Source organism: Callithrix jacchus, chromosome 12 (genome assembly GCF_049354715.1).
Source record: "Callithrix jacchus isolate 240 chromosome 12, calJac240_pri, whole genome shotgun sequence".
Lineage (NCBI taxonomy): Eukaryota > Metazoa > Chordata > Mammalia > Primates > Cebidae > Callithrix > Callithrix jacchus.
In genome coordinates this window covers 59,917,649-59,943,603 of record NC_133513.1, presented here as the reverse complement: position 1 = coordinate 59,943,603, position 25,955 = coordinate 59,917,649, and the positions used below count along the sequence as shown (strand labels likewise).

The 25,955-nt window shown below is 41.0% G+C and overlaps 1 protein-coding gene and 1 pseudogene across 4 annotated transcripts; one reads left to right on the top strand and one right to left on the bottom strand.

Annotated features, from left to right (window-relative positions):
* Nucleotides 1-727: 727 nt before the first annotated feature.
* Nucleotides 728-25,585, bottom strand: SAR1A (secretion associated Ras related GTPase 1A). Of its 4 annotated transcripts, XM_035268104.3 has the most exons (9): nt 25,484-25,585; nt 22,851-22,973; nt 19,092-19,166; nt 16,188-16,261; nt 15,952-16,071; nt 15,337-15,402; nt 12,162-12,265; nt 4,329-4,460; nt 728-3,100 (listed from the first exon to the last, which is right to left on the bottom strand). In XM_035268104.3, exons 4-9 carry the CDS (start codon nt 16,243-16,245, stop codon nt 2,984-2,986), a joined length of 597 nt encoding a protein of 198 aa, XP_035123995.1. In that variant the 5' UTR covers nt 16,246-16,261; nt 19,092-19,166; nt 22,851-22,973; nt 25,484-25,585; the 3' UTR covers nt 728-2,983. The 4 variants fall into 4 exon arrangements, with proteins under 4 accessions (XP_035123995.1, XP_054098937.1, XP_009008052.1 ...); XM_054242962.2 differs by lacking the exon at nt 19,092-19,166; XM_009009804.5 differs by lacking the exon at nt 22,851-22,973.
* On the top strand, nt 17,974-18,623 carry LOC144578676 (calmodulin pseudogene; annotated as a pseudogene).
* Nucleotides 25,586-25,955: the final 370 nt, after the last annotated feature.

Below are 25,955 nucleotides of genomic sequence, written 5' to 3'. Positions count from 1 at the left end.
GAACTCATTGCACTGTTTCCCACTGTTTGTCCTAGTACTTTAATGATCTCATTTGAAGTTTTCTAAAACCAAGCCTTCCTACAAGCCTACTAAATGCACAAGGAAATTCCCATTTTGCCAAATGTAGCATTTGATTTTTTTTTTTTTGAGAGTCTCGCTCTGTCATCCAGGCAGGAGTGCAGTGGCATGATCTCAGCTCCAACCTTCACCTCCCAGGTTCAAACAATTCTCCCGCCTCAGCCTCCCTAGTAGCTGGGACTAGAGACATGTACTACCATGCCAGCTAATTTTTTGTTTTAGTAGAGATAGGGTTTTACCATATTGCCCAGGCTGGTCTCAAACTCCTGAGCTCAGGCAACCCATTTACCTCAGCCAATTCTAATTTTGTGTAAAATGAGTGACACACAGCTAAACTAGAGCTAGTCCTTGCTAGCATGTTAATAAGAGATTTTGCTCAAACATCTGGCATCCCCATCCTGCTGCAGAGATGACCAACAACACTGGGTCCACAGCATGTTCCAAATCTCTCAAACAGTACTAAATCTATTACCTCTAGTGCTCCACCCTCTTTCCCCCTCCTGGTGGCAAAATTCAAGTATCTCACACGCACCCTAAATGTCTCTTCCTCTATGAAGGCAACTTTTGGATCCCTCCCTAAACAAATGGCATTGTTCAAACTCAGAACTCAGAACAAACCAATGCAAAAAAGAAGAAAGAAAACAACACATTTCTTTTAACTTTTTATTAAAATGCTTAGGATACAGATTGACTTTCTTTTGTAAATGACTGTTTTACTTTTCCTGAAATAGGACATATATGCACTCTGATAAAACAGAATGAGAAGTCGTAATTCATCGGAATTCCTGTACAAGGTGCTGATCCTGTGTCTGGAGTCGAGCTCCCCACAGCAGCTTCTTTCTGCTGGCTTATAGGAATAGTGTTCCGTGGGGCAAGAAATACACTGGTTCTGATTTTCAATCCCCTTTCTCCAGTGGAATAAACCACTTTCACAAAGAGCTGCCCTATGTATAACCCACAGATTTCTAGCTTGCAACAAAGTGACAAGGGACAAATAAGGGGGAAAAAAATTAAAACTAACACTGAAGGACTCATACTTCTCATGTCTCTGAACAAAGAAGTATGGGGAACCTTTAACCCAAGGAAATTAAAAATATTCAAGTTAACTACCTACTTCATTCACTGTTAGCTAGATTTGTTCACTTAAGGCTTTAACCCCTTTCCAAACCAACAATTTTGTCTTAATCCAGCTTTGCTTGCTGATAAATGAAATGCATGCACTTCCCACACATAGACTTCACTGAGCCTCTGCATTCAGTACCTGGCAGTGAAAAAGTATGCTTTCCCAACAAGTCAGTACTGGAGAATAAGAATGACAACTCCCACTAAAGAACGATACCTCTCTCACCCCAGTAATGTTATCCAATTTTCCCTACCCTCACATTAGAATAAAGACATCCTCCCAACTTTTCATCTCTTATCTCCAATCTTTCCCTAAGAAATTGATCTTTTGATCTTTAACTACAAGGGTAGAATACGGGTTAAGATTATCAAAATCAAATTTCACATGTGGCACTAGGAAAATGGAATGCTATAAAATTAATCCTCATCACCCTAGTATGGATGCTGGTGCTTTTACACTGAATCTTTACTGCCAGTAAGTGATGCTGCTACCAAAGGAACAGCTCTACAGAAAATTTTTGGGTGTTTCCCCAAGCTTATTTCTGCAATGGAGAAAGACAATTTCATACAGAAAAGGAAAAGGAAAGGAAAGAAAGCAAGCCAAACAAACCTGGAAAAGCTGTAGAGGTTAACCTTTAAACACCAACAAAATAGATATCTAAGGAGAAAAAAATGTAAGAAAAAGAGCTCAGGAACAGCCAGAGACCAAATTCTGCAAATGGAAATTTTAAAGCCCACTGAGTACATGTTTCCTGGATCCAAACAAGTGCTACAATACTTTTAAGTCCTCAACTCACAGAATTAAGAGCCCTTAAGCTGTTAACTTTGTCCTATCTTCCTATTCAGAAAAACTTCCCCCTAGAATCTGTGCAACTGACACACCTGCAGTATGTGACATGAGAGATGTTCTCAACTCTTTTATGAGGTGAAAGTAGCTTTTTATAAATGAAAATGAAAAACAAAGGTGCCACAGAGAAAAGTCAAATTTCACAAAAGTATAAAAGCAAAGAGTGGCTGAAATCTATAACTTCCTAAGAATAATAACAATAATCCCCTCTATAATTAACTCCTCCACAGTGAAGAATCTGCTACACATTCCTTGATGAGAATGACCCTAGCTTACCACAGTGGAAACCTGCCACACTGCAAGGCCAGGGTTCTGCCCCTTTTCTAGTTTTCTGTGCACAGGGTAATGCTGCCTACTCCAAGGCAGTCAGAGAGAAAGGTGAGCTCAGGGGAGCTTCTCTCACCAACCTGCTAACTCAGTAGGAGTAAGTTCATCCAAATAAGCTCTGGCCTCCAATGTATATCTGTTCATAATTGTATGAAGTATCTAAATGTCATTAATTAGTTAAAAAAAAAAAAGAATAGAAAACTCTGGACCAAGTAAATTGTGAACTCAAAAAGGAGGGATACCAATTACATTAACAACATTTTCTTTAAAAAATAGAAGTACTTTCTTTTGAAATCAACCACAGTGGTGAGACGTGTTTTTCTTTTCAGGTGCCCCATGATGGCACACAGCTTTACCCAGCAAATCCTGCCAGCTTCCAAGTCCCAGGATACTGACCTGCACCAGCACGTGGGGCAGCATTACCTCCCAACAGTGTGGAGAAGAGCACATGTCACCACTGGGCAATGAGAGAGTTGACAGAGACGCTTGGCTTCTCAACGCCAGACATGGTTGGAGAGCTTTCCTTGCTCTATTAGAAAAGTTCATGAGGAAGCTGTGAATAGGATCAGTCCAGAGAAGTAAAATTCTTTTATTTTCACTGTCTGAACATCAGTCAATATACTGGGAGAGCCAGCGGAAACCCTCGCCATAGCCTTGCCTCTTGAGCACACTGCACATGAACACTTCCATGGGGCGAGCATTCAGCTCCTTCAGGGTCACATTCCCCTAAAGGAGGCAAAACGGAGAAAAGACTGTTATCATCTCTGTGGTGGAAGAGACTGAAAGGATGATCTCTACAATCAGTTTATCCATTCCCTAAAAGCAAATATAAGTAGGTATTAATTACAGAAATGTGACTGCAGCCATATAGATGACTTCCCCAGGCTTCTTGTTTTCAGGATAGAATAAGCAGCACAGTTCTATTCCCAGCCTCTCTCTCTCTGAAGAGGATTTGCTTTGAACACCCAACATTCATCTGGAAAGTTATGGAAGCAAACCAAGAAAAAAGCCACTGGGATTTACGAAACCAGCACGCTCTCTGATGCAGAAAAGGAAATAAGGATATTCTCATAATAAAAGCATGCAGAAATAAACACTCATAACAGGTGGCACTGAGGAAATGAAGAATTCATGTGTATTTAACACTCATGCAAAAGAGGAGAAATTAAATGAAAGAAATGAAGTATTTCTATAAAGAAGCAGATAATCAAGAAGAGGTAAGACTAAGGAACCATGTAAAAAAGTCAGAAAGTTATCACAGATCACAGATAACAAAGATTTTTAAAAACTAAATATGCCAAAAACCCAAGCTAAAAAGAACAGAAAGAAAGATTCCCGCTTAACCTTATCTGATCTAGGTTTTTCTCTCTCTCAAGCCTACTTTTCTACAAGAGTCCTCCTTCCAAATGAAGACAGTAAAATCTATTGATTTGGAAGACTCAAGTTCTTTTTTCTGGTTTTATCACTGACTTGCTGTGTAGACCTGAACAAATCACTCTCTGTTTCTTCCTCTGCATAGTGGGGCTAACAGCCCTACCTCTCTCAGCAAGAAGCACTAAGGATAGTATCATCAAGTGCTTTGATTTCAATGCTTGGAAAGTGACTGAGATGATTATTTTTCTTCATAACGTACAATCTCCAGCCCCCAAAAAATTGTTTTCTGGCCAAGGGCTATTTCAAAAGCAATTTCTCAGAATCAGATTTGAAAGATAATCATAAACTCTTTAAAAGAGTAAGTTTGCCTTTCCTACCATTTCCTTCTTCCTCAAATACCTGAGGAATGAATGCCACGTAAAATGTTAAAGAACACACTCCTTCCTCTAGTGAGTTTAAAAAATATCCACAGTAAAACAAATCCTACGCCTCTTTAAACCTTTAAAAGAAAAGGGTAATCCAGGTAGCAAAACATCATGATTTAAAAACTGTAAATGTCACCTAAATATTTTTCTCTTACCTTTCCTGTGGTCTGTCCATAAAGTCCAAATATCTCACGAAGTTTTTCTTCACTGATTGCATCTGTTCTGTCAATTTTGTTACCCAAGATAAGGATTGGCACATTGGATATTGTTTCATCAGTCATTAAAGCCTAAAGATTAAAAAAAAAGAACAAAAAACTAAGGAATTTACAAAAGTCTACCAGATAAAGAAAACTCTGACTTCCACTAATCTTTAAAGGCATTAATGTAAAGTGAAAATCTGATCATCTTTGTATCTGAGTGATTAAAGGTTCACCTTGACGTAACAACCCATGATATTAGGTAAAAATCCCCTAAGTGCCTCAAAACAGTTGCAACTTTAGCCTATTTATTTAAAAGGCAGCAGAACTGCCCCACCCTTAACTTTTGAGTTAATCTCAAACTATCCTCAACCACAAACTATCGTCAGGATGTCCCTCAGCACAGTCCTATAAGGATGAATGCTCTGGCTACAGAGCCTCAAAGATGAGACTACAGGAACTGCCCAAGTATTGACCAAGTCCCAGTGTGTGCAAAGAACTTTCTCAGGCATTGAGAGGAATATAACAGGAAGGGTAACTATCTCAGGCACTGAGGACACAAAAGAAAGGGAAAGACACATTCCTGCCCTCAAAAAAATCCTTATTCTAGGTATTTATGGCTTTTTTTTTTTTTAATCTCAGCTCACTGCAACCTCTGTCTTCCCAGGTTCAAGCAATTCTCCCACCTCAGCCTCCTGAGTAGCTGGGATTACAGGCATGCACTACCACTCTTGGCTAATTTTTGTATTTTTAGTAGAGACGAGATTTCACCACTTTGGCCAGGCTGGTCTCAAACTCCTGGCCTCAAGTGATCCACCAACCTCAGCCTCCATAAGTGCTGGGATTACAGGCCTAAGTCACTACCCCTAGCAACATTTATGTTAACAAAGCCAAGAAAACAACATAGTGTGTAAGTATCACAAAGAATGGGGACAGAATATTAACACTAAGACAAGTTCAGGGAAATAAAATGGCAATTTGGGGCTTGAGCAGAGTCTTAGCAAAGATCTGCAACCTAAACAGGGATCTAAAGGAAGGTCAGGGTTTGGATAGGTGTAAAGCAGAAGAACATAAACAACAGCTTTGTGGTAGGACAAGAATTCAGGAAGCCACACAGTACTGCGTGGCTGGATTCTAGCATTTATATAGATAACAAAGTAAACAGATGGGAAGAGATGACTCACATTATGGTGCCAGTGTGAGAAGTGAGCTGCAATAGATTTGTGGTCAGAAATCCATAAGTTAGTGAATAAAATCTGATCTTTCAGTATAATGAATTCACAAATAGTATCCATCTGTGGTGGTCATGTAAGAGGTGATGATGAAGCCCTAAGGTAGAGCATTTAATGAATAGTGCAGGAGGCATTTTGAAGAAAGAATTGAAGAGACCAATGTCTAAATGGTTAAAAAAAAAAAAGACAAACCAGTCAAAAAAGGCACAGATCAGATTTCAAGCATGGGAATCGAGCTGTCACCAACAGGAAAGCTGAGGAGGAAAGCAGAGTTGAAGAGATAGAGAAGAATGTACTTTGCCCATCTTGAATTCCAGGAAATGTTAGACAAAATTAGAGTAAGAATGTCCTTTATTCATTAAGCAATACCAAAGTACATCATGTATCTAATGCTTTGCTAGGTGCAGGGGTTTCGCAAAGAAATAAGACACGGTCCCTGTTATGTTAGTTCATAGTCCAATGAGAGAAAACTGTAAGAAAATCAGTAAAGACAACAGATATTGGTAAGGTGGGAGTCTAACACAGTCTCAGAGGTCAGGGAAGGCTTACCAGAAGCAGTCACATCTGAACTCTGAGGTCTCCTACAGGATATTTAAAAATTTGCTGACAAAGTGAGGGGTGAGGAGAGATACAGGTGAAAAAGCCAGGCAGTAGCTAGTTGTGCATGTTCAAGATGGCTAAGTTGTTTGTTTGGAATGTAGTTCAAGGTAGGCAGTAAAAAGAAACAGAGGGAGCATCATGAATGATCTTACATGCTATGCAAAAGATTTGTAGATTTCATCCTGAGAAGAACTACCAAAGGATATTAAGTAGGGCATTGACAAGCCTAAGAAAGCTCCTTCTAGCATTACAGTGCATATCAGGGTCATGGTGGGATCTATATTCAGATTTCTGGACTGCATGTCCAGGTAGGTGGTGGGTGGGTGTAGAGAGCCAGAGTAGCCCACCCCCTCTGGGGGGATCAGCAGCAAGGCTGCTGTGAACTTTGGGAGAACTTCAGAGAAGCGAAACCATAATAGGGGAATGTGTATGTCTTGGAGAAGAGCAGTCGGACCTAGCAAGATAACCAGCTTTCAGTGACCTTGCTGCAAGATAGTTGTTAGCTGAGGTATGTTAACTCAAGTATGAGAATTATAACCACAGGCTTTTCTGGGTAACTGCACCCTCCATCTGCTATGTGCTTTGTGAACATATAAAATAGAGTAGTCTAAGGCAGGACAGGGCCGAAGAGACTGACGTCATCAGCTTTTTGGACCACCTGGCCCAGCTTTACATATGTCTGTATGTATGCCTTTCTTATCCCCTGCTGTTCCCTCTTAGGTCTTTGAACCCTTGTGCAGCGCAGGATGCAGTGCATGCCAGATGTGGCGCCCGAACGGGGACCTGAGCACAGGAACCAAAAAAGAGAGTAAGGTGAGGGGATGCTCACCAGACCCGGGTATAAAGGGTGAGTGGATTAGATTTTTCACCAACAGTTAAGCAGGCAATTCTTTGTCTAGTGATAGTTCTTTGTATGTAAAAGTGCTGCTCGCCCTCCTTAGGGGCAGAAAATGTTGTGTACATAAAGAGCAGCTAGAAAATTTTCTAAAATTTGTGCAGCAGATTTGCCCGTGGTTTCCAGAACAGGACACGGTTAGTTTAGCTCCTTGGATGAGAGTAGGACAGCAGTTACACAACAAACACACAGCTGAGGGACCTCAGATGATGCCGGTTTATACTTTTACTATTTGGTCTTCGATTAGGGATGCTTTAGACCGCCAACATGAGGCAAACAAGTTTAAAGAAAACACTTCTTCAGTAATTCTGTTTAAACTGTGATTTTCTTTATTGCGTTGGTGCAGTATTTTATTATCACTTAACTTGAGGATATTCAGACCAACAGAGTTGTCTTACTGCTCTAAAACACTGAGGGGACTTCAGGCTATCTCAGCATCTCTTAAAGGCCAGGAGACAAGTAAAAGTGCCGAGGCAGCTGAGTTTTCTGCCCCACGTATGGACTTCCCTCCGCCACCCCAAGACTTATACTTAAAACTGCCTCCTCTTTTGAGCAGGAGGGTGACGGAGATGGCTCAGAAGAGCCTCTGCACCCAGAGCATCAACAAAAATTAGAGGATGAAGTAACTAGAGAGGAGCAAGACTGCTGACCTCAAACATTTGCAGCTCTTAACTTTGCAGACTCAAAGCCCAGAGGGCTTGGACAAGGAAAACGCAAGGGACACAATATAACTCCTTTTAAGATCTCCCCACTGCAGGCTGCTTTACGTGGGGCGATGACACAATGGGAGGATGTTGAGAGGTTTCAAGTTTGCCCTGTGCTAGTACCTCCAGATCCTGGACAGATGCTGAGACAGCATGATCCTTTGTCTTTTAAATTACTCAGAGATTTAAAACTTCAGCCTCTTATGGACCTACTTCCCTATTTGTGGTTACTCTCTTGGATGCCTTGGCCAATGATGCCTTGGCCCCTACGGATTGGTATAACCTTGCAAAAGCATGCTTGGATTCAGGAGATTATCTAAGATGGAAATCTGATTACTCTGATAGATGTAGCCAGCAGGTTGAGCACAATACAGCTCATGGTGTAAATATATCTATGGATATGTTAGTGGGTAGTGAAAATTTTGAGCCCTTACAAAATTAGCTTGGCTATCCTTTAGAGGCTTATCAGCAAATAAATATTTGTGCTACACGGGCTTGGAGGGCTCTTCCAGCCAAAGGTAAAAAGTCCCAGGAACCTAGCAAAATTATCCAGGGACCAGAGGAATCATATGCAGACTTTATTGCCTGCCTGCTTCAGGCAGTAGGAATGCTATAGCTGACCCAGAAGCCGTCAATGTGTTAGCAAAGCAAATGGCTTTTTAAAATGCCAACAAAACATGCCAAGCCATTTTGAGACCTTACAAGGCTAAGCCTATTCTAAATGACTTCATTTGCCTTTGTGCAAAGGTTGGTCCAGCATATGTCCAAAAATTGACTTTAGCCTCTGCTCTTCAGGGTAAACTTCCAGGACAACATCCTAAAAAGAAATCTAAAACTTGTTTCCAGCGTGGCAAAAAGGGACATTTCCCCCGAGAATACAGGGCAATATTCTGGAACTGTGGGGCTGCTTGTTGGGCATAATAGTCTTACTTCAAAAAAATTTTTTTAGTACCTGGAGTTATAAAGTATACTGATTACACAGGTGAAATTTTAGTCCAGACAAATGGAAATTATTACAAACTTTATGAGCCATTAATGCCACAATGCAGCCCATGAGTGCTCTGCAACCAGGTTTACTCACTCCAACTTCTATTCCATTAGATTATCATCTTTTGGTTCTGGATCTTAAAGATGCATTCCCTTCCATCCAGATGACCAGAAACGTTTTGCATTCTAGGTACCTCCCCCAAATTTTCAAGCGCCTATTAAATGGTATTGTTGGCAAGTACTTCCTGAAGGAACAGCTAACCGCCCAACTTTATGGCAGTCCTTTGTGGCAGTTGCTTTAAAATCTACTAGACAAAAATACAAATCAGCATATATCATTCATTATATAGATGATATTTTGTGGCACATTCATCTGAAGAAACTTTAGGGCAAATTTTGGGGGACTTAGAATTGGCCCTTAGTCTGGTCTGATGGTGACACCAAAAAAAGTACAAAAATTGGCTCCTTTTAAATATCTAGGAACAATCATTTCTGGTCGCACTATTCATCCTCAGAGGCTGCAAATTCACCGGAACTGTTTACATACTTTAAATGATTTTCAAAAACTCCTTGGAGACATTAATTGGCTTCACCCTATGCTAAAATTGACTACTGGCCAATTAACACCACTTTTTACTATTTTGCAGGGTGATCCTGACCCTACTTCCTTTATAACTTTAACTGAACCAGCAAAACTTGCTCTTAAACAGGTAAAAGAAGCCATAGCTCAGACTCAGTTAACTTGCATTAATCCACAGCTTCCCTTAGACCTCATAGACTGCTCGTTCATACACCCACTACAGTGCTGTGGCAGAAAGACTCCCCTATGGAGTGGTTACATTTGGCTAACACCTCACCTAAGTCTTTAACACCTTACTATTCAGCAGTTGCTTCTCTTAATAGCTAAGGGTAGAGAGCGATGCTACCAGATCTTTGGTCAAGACCCCAATACAGTCATTGTGCTACATAACACCACTCAACAATCATGGCTGTGGCCATTTGCTCAGGACTGGGTCTAGCCTTTGCAGATTTTACAGGATAGATTAGCATGTCATTGTCCTTCATTTAAAATACTTTCATTGCACAACAACATCCATTTATCTTTCCTAAAATTGTCCAAACTAAGCCAATTCCTTTAGCTCAATTAGTGTTTACTAATGACAGCTGTTTAGGACAAGTCCAGTATTTTATGACAGGCAGCTCTCAGGTGGAGGCCACCCCATTTTCTTCCGCTCAGTGAGCTGAGCTTTATACTGTTTATATGGTTCTCAGAGATCACTCAATGGCAGTTAATACCTACTCAGACAGAAAGTACGCGGTGGGAGCCATTCAACATTTAGAAATGGCTCTCATTGCCTCTGCCTCAGAAGAGATTTTTCAAATATTTACGATTCTGCAGTGCATGCTCCACCAGCAAAAGTATCCTATATTTACTGGACATACCAGATCACATTCGAATTTTCCAGGTCCCCTGACAAAAGATAATGTAGCTGTAGACAATCTTGTCTCCCCCGTCTAGTGGGTTCACTTGTTTCCCAGGCACAGAAATCCCATGCAACATTTCATCAAAACACTAGTGCTCTGCACAGTTTTCACTAACCAGAGAGCAGGCTAGACAGATTGTTACAACTTACTCTGCATGCCAAACTTTCCTCCCAGTTCAAAATGTAGCTGTAAACCGCAGAGGTCATAAGTCAAATGCCTTGTCACAAATGGACGTAACTCATATACCCTCTTTTGGCAGTTTGCAATATTTACATGTGCTGGTGGATACTTATTCTGGTTTTATTTTCACCGAACCGCTCTCAGGGAAAACGGCCAAACATGTAATTTTTGCCTTGCTGCCTTCACTATCCTTGGTCTGCCTCATTGTCTTAAAACAAATTAGTGGTCCTGACTATACTTCTGTTATTTTTACTCATTTTTGTGCAACTTTTGCTATTGTACATACTACAGACATTCCATATAATCCAACAGGTCAAACTACTGTTGAACACGCTCACTGCACTCTCCAAACTCAAACTGAAAAACTAAAAGGAGATTACAGAGAAACTCCAGCTACCCGAGTTGCTCTTGCACTGCATACCCTTAATTTTTTAAACTGTGATGAATCTGGACATTACCTCACGGACAGGCACTTTGCCACCCAGGAAATACCTAAGGCATGGGTCTTATGAAGCAATGGAAGTATATGAGACCAGCCTGGGAGAAAGTAGACTCTGGAGAATACCAACATTTAAGGACTAACCAGAGGAACTAGTGCTTCTCAAAGAGACAGAAGTATCAGCCGGAAAGATAGGCCCAAAATCAAGTGTGAAGAGAGGAGTTTAAACAAAGAGAATGGAGACCATGCATAGAGGCTCATACCTGTAATCCCAGCACCTCAAGAGGCTGAGCCAGTGGATACTTGAAGCCAGGAGATTGAGACCAGCCTGGGTAACATAATGAGACATCCTGTCTCTACAAAATATATTTTTTTAAATTAGCTGGGTGTGGTGGTATATGCCTGCAATCCTAGCTACTTGGGAGACTGAGGCAGGAAGAGCGCTAGAGCCCAGAAGTCTGAGGTTACAGTGAGCTGTGATCGCACCATTGGACTCCAGTCTGGGCAACAGAGCAAGACCCTGTCTGTTTAAAAAAAAAAAGCAAAGTAAAGACTGCCTAGCAGACAATTCTACATGAGTCTAGAGCTACAGATGTGGGAAACATTACTTAGAAATAAATTCAAGACAGGTTCAAGTTGCCCGGAACAAGAATGCAAAAAGTTATAAATCAAAGAGAAAGAAGAGATACAGGGTAAAGAGCAGGGATAACAAAGACAATAGTATAGAAACCATCAAAATGCAACGTTGACAGAAGAAAAAACATGAAGTGGGTCCTTGATAGTATCAAAGGATGCATGCAACCAAAACTGAAGACTGAGAACAAACCAGGAAGGTCTGGCAAGTCACTGAGTGGGAGCATGGGTAGGCACAAACTGAGAATGCAGATTCAAAAATGTAAAGAACTCTACTATCTCTTTTAGGCTTTCACTATGTCAACACTATTTATAAAGAATTACTGTTCGTGACTCGTGAAACGGCACACTATTAATTATGCTGGGACAACAGGCATAAATGAGGAGTATCCTGAGCAAACTGGGCCATACAGTCACCGTATGATAGAAACAACAGTTAATTTATTCAAGTTTGAGCTGAGTTTTCTCAGGACATGGAAAAGCAATGCCTTAGATTTAAAATATTTTCCTCCTGCAACTAGGTCTTTTTGTCAAATGTTAACTGGAATGACTAATCATTAGCACTACTGAGCTATATTCCTTAAAAAAAAAAAAAAAAAAAGAGAGGCCAAAAAAGGACAAAATATATAAACATACATTAAGCTCAACTTTGGATTCCACGAGGCGAGAATGATCTGCACAGTCCACCAGAAAGACAATCCCATTAATTGCTGGGAGATAGTTTTTCCAAACCCGACGTGCTAAAAGACAAAGTTTGTAGCTGCATCAGTAAAAAATATACATTATGAAAATGAATAACCTGATGGTCTATAAAATGGAAAAATCTTGGTCAGGTTTCAGTAAGATTAGACACTTTTATGGGTTTCTCCAAGTCCTGGCCAACATGCCAACTGATGGTTCATAGTTTTTGTAAATTTGAAAATCAGAGTTTCTGCCTTTCTTGAAAAACTGCAACATCTGGCAATCCCATGCCTACGTATCCACATGCCGGATCTAAGCAGTGACCGCCACCTTCGGATGATGTCTGAATACTTCTGTTTGACAAAATTTCCCTGCTGTCTTACAGCCAGCCAATTTTACTTACTTAAATGACTTGCCTTGTCCCTGGAGCCAAGTTTAGTTTGCAACCTCTGAGTTAAAACATCAGGATACAAATTACTTGTTCATGTAACTTTAGTCCCAGTTAGTTTCTAACCAACTTGTGTGTGTAGGTATCTTGACACACTCCTCTGCTTAACCCTTAGGAGGACTGGGTCTGACAGGTGGTTCAAGGCCCCAGGACAGTTATCTCAGCCTACCATATTTAACCCAGCATGCCTTAGAAATAGTACTTTTTTCTGCTTGTGACATGAAACAATAAAGGCTGAGAAGCAGTGATTTAATTGTACTATCATTTCTAAGCCATTCATTTCTAGCCCTTGCAATGTAATGAATAAAAAAGCATCTCTATTATCAGTTAACAACGGTTACCTTTAAAGAGTGAAGCTAGGAAAAAGAGGCTGAAGGAAACTTCCATTTTACTTTCCATAGTTCTATACTGATTTTGTTACATCAAACCTGCTCTGCTTTTATAAGTTACAATTTTTTTTAAGTTGTACAAAAAAGAAAAAAAAAAAGGAAACCTCCAGATACACAGTATTTTAGTAACTTCTATAAAAATGGTGGTTATTATATAAAAGTGTTTTTGTTAAGTAGATTTTCCTCAGTCAAATTAAAAAAAAAACTAAATATATCAACACATTTCCCTTCTTACTTTTAACAAACCTGAAACCTAAATTTATCACACCAAATAATCTACAATTCCCAGTTCAGGTATATAACACCATCTGGTGTCTGTTCCTTCTGCGTTCTCCAGATGGTCTAGGTTCAGTCTTATCTTGCTCTGAATTTAAATTTGTAAGCAGTTACAAATCCTTTTGTGGAAGAAGCAGAAAGGACTCTCCATTCACCCATTCTTACCCAAAGGAAAAAAATACAAGCTCCTTACAGAAAAAAGGAAACAAAATCATTTATACTCCCTCCATCAAAACACCCTTGTCAATATTTTGATATTTTCTTCCAATCTTTTTTTCTTTTGATATGGAGTTGTTTCGTTCTTGTTGCCCAGGCTGGAGCGCAATGGCATGATCTCAGCTCACCGCAACCTCTGCCTCCAGGGTTCAAGTGATTCTCCTGCCTCAGCCTCCCGAGTAGCTGGAATTACAGGCATGCGCCACCATGCCTGGCTAATTTTGTATTTTTAGTAGAGAGAGGATTTCTCCATCTTGATCAGGCTGGTCTTGAACTCCCAACCTCAGGTGATCTGCCTGCCTTGACCTCTCAAAGTGCTGGGATTACAGGTGTGAGCCACTGCACCTGGCCCCAATCTTTTTTCTTTACTGGCATTTTATGTAATTATGATCCTAATATACATGATTTTTCAGGGCATAAATATTAATTAAAATGTAATTGTATGTTAATGAAATCACTGACTATAAAATTATTAGATTTAACAACTAGAAATGACCAATATTGTATTTTACTATACATTTTTAAAAACTGTATTAGGCTGGGCACAGTGGCTCATGTCCATAATCCCAGTAATTTAGGAGGTTGAGGCAGGCGAATCGCTTGAGCTCAGGAGTTCAAAACCAGCCTGGGCAATATGGCAGAAACCCCATCTCTACAAAAAATACAAAAATTAGCTGGGCATAGTAGAGCACACCTGTGGTCCCAGCTACTTAGGAGGCTGAGGTGGGAGGACCGCTTTGAGCCCAGGAGGTAGAGGTTGCAGTACGCCAAGATTATGCCGCTGTACTCCAGCCCGGGCAACAGAGCAAGACTCCATCTCAAAAAGAGAAAAAAAACTGTATTAGCTGAACCTAATGTTTCAAAACGAGATTTCTCCACTTAATTTAATAACAAGTGAGTAAATCTGACAGTGTCTCAATAGTTTCTTTTCCCTGCCTTCCCAGAATATTTATTCTTGCATCTTAAATGTTTTACTCCTATATCTAGGGTCTTGTCAGATGTGAACTGAGTGCCCATCAGATAAAGATGCCCACTCTGTATGTCTCTAAAACACCTAATAGGAATCTGGAAACCAAACAGATACTGCCTGAATAAGGCAAAAAGCACTTCTGAGGAAAGCAATAAGGTAGAAGGAAATGTCCCAAAGGGGTAGAGTATACAAAGTATCAGCTTACATCAGAGTAATCACACAGTCCCTTTTGCAACTTTTGACAAGTCTGAAATTACTTACAAATAGTTAAGCTAACTTCCTATATACTTTCACTCCATTGAATAAAGGATGCAAAAATGACTTGATATCTAAATATAATATATGATACTATATAACCTGGTCAAGACGAAAATAAAAGAGATTATCAGGACAACTGACCAAAAAACCCAGGAAATATAGAGTGGATAAAAAAAAAACTTCCTGGATTTGATAACTATTATGATTATATATAAGGAAATATCTTTGTTCTCAGAAAACATCACTAAAGTATTAAAGAGTAAAGGGGCATGATATGCTCACAAACAGTTCATTAAAAAATAAGCATTAGTATGTATTATATAGAGGTGACTAACAAATTTGGACAAAAGGAATAGGTGAAGTGACTTCTGTGTATTTTTTATACAATTTTTGACAAGTGTGAAATTATTTAAAAATAAATGAATAAAACAACTTCACTGAAGTAATACGATCCTAATTCTAAAACGCAAGTAATTTAAAAGGTAAAAATGACATGCCGCTTTTAAAAGGAGATGAGTGGCACAAAAAGAATCATTAAATAGATACCATCCTTTCTGCTGAGTCATCGCTTACCTTGCTCGTGCCCACCAAGATCAAAAGTTGTAAAGGTCATTCCAGCAATTGTTAGCTCTTCTGATGCTGAAAAATTGTTCACAAAGAAGAAATAAACCTGTCAATCCAACAAGGCCCAACTACTAGTACTATAAACCAATACCAATGCTTTTGCCTTGTAAAGAAAAAGATACAAGAAGCTAGGTGTGGTGGCACCCGCCTGTAGGTCCAGCTACTCAGGAGGCAGAGGCAGGAGGATAACCTGAGCCCAGGAGTTTTAAGACCAGCCCAGGCAATGCCCCACCCCCAACAAAGAAAAGAAATACAAGGGTGAAAATGTTCTTAAACTATTCTAAAAGCCATAGGTTTCTTTTTATCCAAGCTGTTTTCTTCTTCTTAGAAGTCAATATAGGAGATTTGCCCCTTTACAGGCCCAGTGACAACAGACAGTGACAAAGTTCCATAGGTTTAGATCTATAAATACATAACCTGAGTGTGTCTGACAGGGAACTTTTTCATTTGAGCTGGCTTTTGGGACTTAAGTTAATAAAAGAACTCCATCAACTAGGGATTTATCCTCTAAGCCTAGCACTGACCTTCAAAAATCAAAAGGTCACCTGATATTTTCAAACCTACTCGGATGTAGTGTTGGAACATGTTGGCCCAATCTGTCATCTTTGAGCATGTGAAGAAGAGTGGTTTTGCCTGCATTGTCCAAACCCAAGAATACAAGTTTTCCAGATTTCTTGTAGAGTCCTAAAGAGAAAAAAATTGTTAGCACATTTGCTCTCTACATACCAAAGCCTACTTGTATTTAAATTATTGAAGGACATGCACAAACTTTGAAACCTTTTTCAAGGAAATGGCTTTACCTAGGAACTGGAGCACACTGCTGAAGCCATTGTAGATCCACTCAAAGATGAAAGACATTATTAATGCTTACTACCTGTATAAAATACGAAAGTAGCAAACATTAGCTTTCTGAATCATAGTACAGCTGTGGAGAGGTTAACTCTTGTTCACTAGCCCTGACGCACATTTACAGTCCCACGTTTTCAAGCAAAAGAAAGCAAGTCAGGCACAGCGGCTCACACTGGGAATTCCAGCACTTTGGGAGGCCAAGGCAGGAGGATCACTTGAGCCCAGGAGTTCAAGATTGGCCTGGGCACAAAAGCAAGACTCGATCTCTACAAATAATTAAAAAATTAGCTGAGCACAGTGACACACACCAACAGCCCCAGCTACTCAGGGGGATGACACAGAAGGATTACTTGAACCCAGGGGTTTGAGGAGGCAGTGAGGTATGATGGTGCCAATGCACATGCTTGGGCAACAGAGGGAGACCCTATCTCAAAATAAAAAAAGAAAAACAAGAAAGCAAAGAGAAACTAATATTCTTCTTTTCTTGAGACAGATTTTGCATTTGAAGGAAAGTCACTAGAATCCTCATATGTGCAAAAATAACTGGTTTCCAAATCGTTTTTTATCTGATACTCAGAGAACTAGGAGTTAAAAATATACAGGCATACCTCATTTAATTATGCTTTGTGGATACTGAGGTTTTTTGGGTTTTTTTTTACAAACTGAAGGTCTGAGGCAACCCTGAGTTGAATTAAGTCTATCAGTACCATTTTCTAACAGCATGTGCTCCCTTTGTCTCTGTGTCACACGTTGGTAATACACAGTGTTTCAAATTTTTTCATTATTCTTATTTCTGTCATGGTGATCTATGATCAATGACCTTTGGTATTATTATTTGGTATTATTATTATAATTGCTTTGCTGTGCCATAAACTACAACCACAGAAGACAGCAAACTTAATGGCTCTCCCCACGATCCTGCCCCCATCCCAGGCCTCCCTATTCTCCATATGAAAGTAACAGGTCTCGGCTGGGCGAGGTGGCTCAAGCCTTATCTCAGCACTTTGGGAGGCTGAGGCGGGTGGATCACGAGGTCAAGAGATCGAGACCATCCTGGTCAACATGGTGAAACCCCGTCTCTACTAAAAATACAAAAAATTAGCTGGGTATGGTGGCACGTGCCTGTAATCCCAGCTACTCAGGAGGCTGAGGCAGGAGAATTGCCTGAACCCAGGAGGCGGAGGTTGCGGTGAGTCGAGATCGCGCCATTGCACTCCAGCCTGGGTAACAAGAGCGAAACTCCGTCTCAAAAAAAAAAAAAAAAAAGTAACAGGTCTCTTCCTTGAAATCAAAAGTTAGAAATGATTAAGCTTAGTGAGGAAGACACATCAAAACCTGAGATAAGCCAGAAGCTAGGCCTCTTGCACCCAACAGTTACCCAAGTTGTAAATGTAAAGGAAAAGTTCCTGAAGAAAAAAGTGCTACTCCAATGAACCCGTGAACATCAAGAAAATGAACCAGCTTTACTGCTGATAAAAATAAAATAAAATAAAAAATAAAAACACAAGATAAAAAATCAAGTGCTGATGTAGCAGGTGCAGCAAGATAGTGATGAAGGTGGGTGGGTACACTAAACAACGCATTTTCAATGTAGGCATATGAGCCTTCTATTAGAAAAGCCATCTGGGCTTTCATAGCTTGAGGGGAGATGTCAATGCTTGGCTTAAAAGCTTCAAGGGATAAGCTGACTCTCTTGATAGGGGCTAATGCAAGGTGATTTTAAGTTGAAGCCAATGTTCATCTATATTCTGAAAATCCTAAGGCCCTTAAAATTGCACTTAATCAGTCCAAGTGGAGCGAGTAAGTGAGCAGAGTGGTTGTGTGGTTGCATCTCGGAAGATAGTAGCACTTGCAGCATGGCTGACCAGCTGACTAAAAAGCAGGTTGCAGAATTCAAAGAAGTGTTTTCAGTATTTGACAAAGATGGTGATGGAACTACAACAACAATGAATTGGGAACTGTAATGAGGTATCAGGCAGAATCACACAGAAGTAAAGTTACAGGACATGATTAATGAAGTAGATGCTGATGGGAATGGCACAAATGACTTCCCTGAATTTCTGACAATGAAGGAAGAAAAATGAAAGGCACAGACAGTGAAGAAAAAAATTAGAGAAGCATTCTATGTTTTTGATAAGGATGGCAATGGCTATATTCGTGCTGTAGAACTTAGCAATGTGATGACAAATCTTAGAGTGAAGTTACCAGATGAAGAAGTTGATGAAATGATCAGGGAAGCAGATATTGATGGTGATGGTCATGTAAACTATAGAGTTTGTACAAATGATGACAGCAAAGTGAAGACCTTGTAGAGAATATGTTAAATTTCTTGTATTTGCCTCTTGTAACTTATCTATAAAAGGTTTCTCACAACTGTAAAAAAAAATGCATGCATAGTAATTAGAACTTCATTCCTCCATGTTTTCTTCCCTTGTCTTACTGTCACTGCCCTGAAACCTTATTTTAGAAAACTGATGAGTAACATGTTGTATGTGGCTTACTCTAGACATATCTAAGCCCTTCTGCACATCTAAACTTAAGATGGAGTTGCTCAAATAAAGGAACATCTGGGTTACACCTTTTTTTAAAGTAGTTTTCTTTTCTTTCTTATTTTTTTTTTTTTGAGACAGTCTCACTTTGTCACCAGGCGCCAGGCTGGAAGGCAGTGGCTCGATCTCGGCTCACTGCAACCTCTACCTCCCGGGTTCAAGCAATTCTCCTGCCTCAGCCTCCCGAGTAGCTAGGACTACAGACATGCACCACCACACCCAGCTAATTTTTATATTTTAGTAGAGACGCTGTTTCACTATTTTGACCAGGATGGTCTCAATCTCTTGACCTTGTGATCCACCCACCTTGGCCTCCCAAAGTGATGGGATTACAGGCGTGAGCTGCTGCCGGGAACTCTCAGCCAGCAAGAGGATTCCAACCTGAGTGGGGGGTGCACAAGAAGAAAAGGAGACAGACAGGCAGGGTCAGGAGGGCTGAGGAGTCAGTGCTCCAACAACTTTATTTCTCAGAGGTTTGGAATATATACATTTTCCAGACTCTCATTTAAGTAGTTACAAGAAGAAAAACGGGTAGATAAATCACAAGCCCTCTACAATAGAGATGACAGATAAACAATAAGTGATCATAAAAGTAATGCCTAATGATGTTTACGTAAAGCATTGTACCTCATGATTGCATGAACTTCCACTTATCAGATCATTGTTCCTCCATATGCTTATCTTATAACTAGATTCTCCTTTGTAGTCCCGGTCCTCTAATCTCAAGTTCCCTCTTCATGGAGACTCTGTGTCTGGGCTTAAACCACCCGTACTGTGAAACTCGCTTTGAAGATTTCACACAGGAGGGCTCCCAACAAGCCACCATGCCCGGCAAAGTAGTATTCTTTAGGAATTGTCAGCATGTTGTTGAAGTCTGGAGTTGTAACTCTGCATGGACTATGGACAGTCAACAACATGTACTTTAAAATTTCACTACTGGCTCATGCCTGTAATCCCAGCACCACTGAAGGCCGAGGTGGGTGGATCACCTGAGGTCAGGAGTTCGAGACCAGCCTGATCAACATGGAGAAACCCCGTCTCTACTAAAAATACAAAATTAGCTGGGCATGGTGGTGTGCATTTGTAATCCCACCTACTTGGGAGGCTGAGGCAGGAGAATCACTTGAACCCAGGAGGCAGAGGTTGCAGTGAGCAGGTATCGCACCATTGCACTCCAGCCTGGGCAACAAGAGTGAATCTCCAGCTCAAAAAAAAATTGCACTACTGCAGAACAGGTGCAAATCAATTCCAAGTTGTATATTTGTTTTCCAATCAAAAAATATGATTTAAAAAAAAGAATTATACTAAATCTACTCTGCCTACCACACATCTGTTTACAGCATGGTTTACTAAATATTTTAAGCCCACTGTGAAGACCTACTCCTCAGAAAAAAAGATTTCCTTCAAGATATTACTGTTCATTGACAACACACCTGCTCACCCATGGGCTTTGATGGAGATGCACAAGCAGGTTAATGTTTTTTGTTTGGTTGGTTGGGTTTTTTTGAGATGGAGTCTCACTTTGTCGCCCGTCTGGCAGGCTGGAGTGCTGTGGTGCAATCTCGGCTCACTACAACCTCCGCCTCCCGGATTCAAGCAATTCTCCTGCCTCAGTCTCCTAAGTAGCTGGGATTACAGGCGCACAATGCCTGGCTAATTTTTGTATTTTTAGTAGACAGGGTTTCACCATATTGGTCAGGTTGGTGAGGCTGGTCTCAAACTCCTGACCTCATGATCCGTCCGCCTTGGCCTCCCAAAGTGCTGGTATTACAGGCATGAGCCACCATGCCTGGCTGAGGTTAATGCTGTTTTAATGTCTACTAACAACATCCATTCTGCATGCCATGGATCAAGGAGTATTTTCAACTTGCTAGTCTTTCGTTTAAGTAATATATTTCACAAAGCTATCAATGCCAGAGACTGATTTCTCTACTGGATCTAGGCAAAGTAAACTGAAAACCTTCTGGAAAAGTCACCATTCTAGGTTCCATTAAGAGCAGTATGATTCATGGGAAGAGGTCAAAATATCAATATTAACAGGAGTTTGGAAGACAGTGATTCCAACCCTCTTGGATGAATCTGAGGGGTTTGAGACTTCGGAGGAGGAAATAACTGTAGATATGGTAGAAACATCAAGAGAACTGGAATTAGAAGTAGAGCCTGAAGATGTGACAATTGCTGTAATTTCATGATCAAACTTTTATGGATGAGGAGATGCTTCTTATGAATGAGCAAAAAGTGTTGTTGTTTTTTGAGATGAAATCTAATCCTGGTGAAGATGCTATGAACACTGTTGAAATGACATCAACAATTTAGAAAACTACAAAAACTTACTTACGTTTATATAAACTTACTTGAGCAGCAGCAGGGTTTGAGGGGACTGACACTAATTTTGAAAGAAATTCTGCTATGAGTAGAATGCTATTGAACAGCACTGCATGCTACAGAGAAATCTTTCTTGAAAACTAGTATCAGCTGATGCAACAAACTTCACTGTTGTCTTGTTTGAAGAAATTGCCACAGCCACCCTACCCTTTAGCAATCACCAACCTGATCAGTCAACAGCTATCAATCGTGGATCAACATGGAGGCAAGATCCTCCACCAGCAAAAAGATTATGACTCGCAGAAGGCTCAGATGCTTGTTAGTATTTTTTAGCCACAAGATACATGTGTTCTAAGACATCATGCTACTGTACACTTAACAGACTATAACATAGTATAAACATAACTTTTATGTGTACTGGGAAACCAAAATATTCATGTTACTTGCTTTATTGTACTTGCTTTATTTCAGTAGTTTGGAACCTAACTCACAATATATCCGAGGTATGCCCATACTTTTTTTTTTAACTGCATGCCTCACTCTTCCAGGCAGCGGTTCATTCACATTCCCTAGACATACCACTGGTGTCTTCCAGTGGGGAACACCTCTAGGAAATCAGTCTCATCAATAAGCTGAATCAAAATGCCACTTAGATATACTAAGCAGAAAATAAGAGTGAAAAGCATATTGATTTGAATTAAAAGCATATTAATCTATCCTGTAAACAGCTCTTAAAAACAGAAGTCACCCAAAATTCTACTGGCTGGCAGCACTTGCCCTGCTCCATTTGCCAATGCTATCTCAAACAAAATTTAACCATTTTTGCAGATACAGGTCTTAACTTATAAAAAGAAATGATATCACTATTTTAGAGAACAATTAAGGGATAAGAAGAGAATCTTTTCATATGTGAATAATCACACCCAAACTCATTTTACAAATAGATTTCCTTTAAATAAGATTACTTATTCAGGCTGGACACCTGTGGCTCACAACTGTAATCCCAGCATTTTGGGAGGCTGGCGTGAGGGATCCCTCCCTGACCTCAGAAGTTCAAGACCAGCATAGGTAACATAGAGAGACCCCATCTCTGCAAAAAAAAATTTTTTTAATTAGCCAGGCATGGTGGTGTGTGCTTGTAGTTTCAGCTACTTAGGAAGCTGAGACAAGAGGATTGCTTGAGCCCAGGAATTCAAGGCTGCCGTCAGCTATGATTGTGTCACTGCATGCCAGCTTGCGTGGCAGAGCAAGACCCTGTTTCAAAAACAAAAAACAAACAAAAAAAAGAATACTTGTTCAGGATATAGCAATAAGTTCCCAAGCAAGTAAATAGCTACTGATATATTAACACTATTTTTTCTATTGTATCCCATGGTTATCAAAAGCTACTAAAAGGTCTACATATATTGGTAATAAGCAAAAGGACCTCTGAGTGAAACTGAGAGAATAGGATCTAGACACATTGGTGGGTCTCAAGGTTTCTCAGCATTGCCTGGTCATGCTACATTTTTGCCTGAGCATCTCAGATATGGTGCAGAAAAATGGAAGGTCCCCACTTTCAATCCTCTCCATCAGCAGGAGCATCTGAACACAGGGCTTTATACTAGATATGACCAACTGCAATCAAATTCTCGAACAGTAATCATTAAAAGGATTACCCACAAAAAAAAATCCCATTACATTCATTCAAAGAATGCCAGATGAAGAATAAATTGAACAGCTGGGTGTGGTGGCACGCACCTGTAATCCCAGCTACACAGGAGGCTGAGGTAGGAGAATTGCTTGAACCCAGAAGGTGGAGGTTGCAGTGAGCTGAAATCATGCCATGGGTACTCCAGCCTGGGTGATAGAGCAAGACTCCACCTCAAAAAAAAAAAAAAAAAAAGAGAGATAGTAAATTGAAAAGTAAAGATGGTATGTTTTTCATCCAATTACTGGTTGTTGCTTTTTTTAATCAGGCCCATGGCCTAATCTATAAATTTTAGGGCCTAATTAATGTTTATTTTTCATGGCTCTTACCAATGAGAGCCAAATAGAGTTTGGCAGTTTGGGTGGAGGTACATACTAAGCTTTTATGAAAAAATACTAATGAGGTGATTTTTTTTTGGCCTTTTCAGTAACATTTAAAAGTATTTCAGCTGGGAGACAGACCACATTTACAACATTATCTAATAGTGTTGTCTGGAAATTTAGTCTGCACTTTAAGGAGTCCAATAACTCAAATATACTTAATAAAGCTCCTGTGCTTAAATTTCCATTTACTGTAAATAAGTAAAAGAACAATGTGCCTTTCCTCTGCAACTCTCTCAAACCAGACATCCTCCTATACTTTTCCAATCTACTGCTTGGTGAAGCACAGCTCATCTTTAGAGCACACCCCTCATTAAGGTCATGCCCATTCAGATCATTTTGGAGGGAATTAAAGCAGCCAAGTAGCTAAGTCCTGGCTGCTGATTTGTGTGTTCCAAAGGAGGGAATGGCTTCAAAGCAGGAGTGTCAAGGGAAAATAAAATGGAAAATTAAAGTAGTTCAATCGCCATGAAAATTATTTGAATTGTGGCATTTTCTCTCCTTTTCACCTTTGCAGAATTCATCTAGTTGAAAATACTTCTGAAGTGATGTAAAATGTTTTTACATCACTTTTTAAAAGTCTGTAAAGTGTTGACTGCAACCCAGTGTAGTACAAATGTATACAGAAGTGTTGGATTGTAAAGGAGTGATCAGAGGGGAGGCTGACTGAAGAAACTCTTCGGGTGAGTTAAAAATAATAATTACTAGACCCAAAGAATTGGGTTGTACTGCTACCCAAAGTTAAGGAAATGCCCCCCACCCCCCTTTTTTTGAGACAGACCAAGACTCTGTCTCTCCCAGACTGAACTGCAGTGTTGCCATCATGGCTCACACTGCTTCCTCAACCTCCCAGGCTCAAGAGATCCTCCCATCTCAGCCTCCTCAGTAGCTGAAAATGGCCTTAGTGGCTCCTCTCTCCTTAAGATCTCAGGATTTGCATCAACTCATCAGTAGTTTTACAATTCGTACAGTACTTGAACATCTGATTTCATCCTCATACCAACACTATTAGGCAGGGATCACTGGCCTCATTTAACAAGATGAAGATGAGGATACTCCTAGTTTTGCTGAGTCGTTTAAGACTACTCAGCTGAAAAAGTAATAGAGCCAGGGCTTACACCCTCATCTCTAACACCAAAGCCTACGCTCTTCCTAAAGTACATAAAATTCAAACCCAAATCACAAAATTGCTGGAAAAAAGAAAAATCCTAAAACTTCTTTAACCCACCAACTACACAGGATGATCTTCTGAAGTTCTCTTCCTTATAACTCATCACATCTTTTGAATGGTGTTTTAATAACTAGCATTCTATTTATTTTCTATTCTTGGTCCATTCTACCACCTTATAGGAAGTTAGAGTAATCTAAAATTTAAGGTAGTTCTCTAAACTATCAACAAAATACTGTTAATGTACCCAAAATCAAAACTTGCAAATTCCAGGACTAAATGATTCAAACAAATGTTAACAGAAAAAGAAAGTGCACCAATCTGACATTAGCCAATTTAAAAATTTACATATTCCTTCTTATACATACTCAGGGCAACTTTAAGACGCCATTTCAGGCAGATTTGGGGTAGTAAGTGGTCAGCTTTTAGCTAACTCTGCTTAGCGGCGGGGTAAATGTCAAAGGTCAGCCCCATGGCAAATCTCCCTAAGCCCCTGTCGCAACCGAAGCAGATGCAATCAGGATAAAGATGCTCCTGATTCACTGGCTAGAATCGTGAAGAAAACGCTAATCTATGTCAAATGCACATGAGGAAATTTTTCCATGCAGAGACCAGACGGGGAAAGGGATGAGAAATACAGGGTTCGACCCGAGCCATCGGACGACAACCGAGCGCTGACTTGAGGGAAAGCCCTGGACTAAGAGCCTGTAGACCAGGTTCGAGCGCTCACACTAACTGCGGAGGCTTGGCCAGCCTCAGACCCCGAGTCTATAAAACAGGGATAATCATCAAGGGCTCCCACCCGCCTCACCCAGGGCTGTGAGGCTCTTCCGAGACAGAGGACATGGAGCCGTTTCGTAAACCAGAGCGCACGGTACAGACAAGAAACTGTTATCCGGATCAGCAGCTGCAAGACCCCCGAGCGGGACCCCAGGCCAAAGACTACAGCAGGGGACGGAGCAGATCCGGCCGAGTCGGCCCGTCCCCGCCCAGAATCAGCTCGCGGCCCCACAGAACCGCCTGCGTGTCACTTCCCCCCCAACCCCTCCAGGGCCGGCCTCCGCCCCGACCTCCCCGCCTTCCGCCCTAGCCTCTCGGGCCCCAACTACCCTCCCCAACGCGCCCCCAGACTCACGGCCTGAGGGGCTACTTCGGCAAAACGGCGAGTGGCTCAGACCCTCCCTCAGAGCACAGTAACCAGCAGCACCTAGGTCCGCCAGCTACTCGCCGGATGTACGTCACACCCCTCCCCGGGGCCTTCCGGGCGCGTACTTGGCCCCGCCCCCTCGTAGAGTCACGCTTCTCTGCCCAGATGCCATCCCACCAGCTACTCGGGCCGCAGAATGGCCGGCGTAAGGCATGACGGATCGCGCTCTGGGTCGGGCACTGCGTTGGCCCCGCCTGCTGCGGTCCGACGGACTGACCGTGCGAGACGTGGCAGCGCCGGGCCCCCTGGGCTGGGGCTGGGTCCTGGAGTGCCTGAACGTCCCGGGACCTTTGAAATCGCAGTTTCCCATCCCAGACGCACCGGGAAAATCGGAAGTGAGAACCGATGATGACGTAGGTTCTGGAAAGATGAGGTGATCTTGGGGCCTTGAACCTGAGGT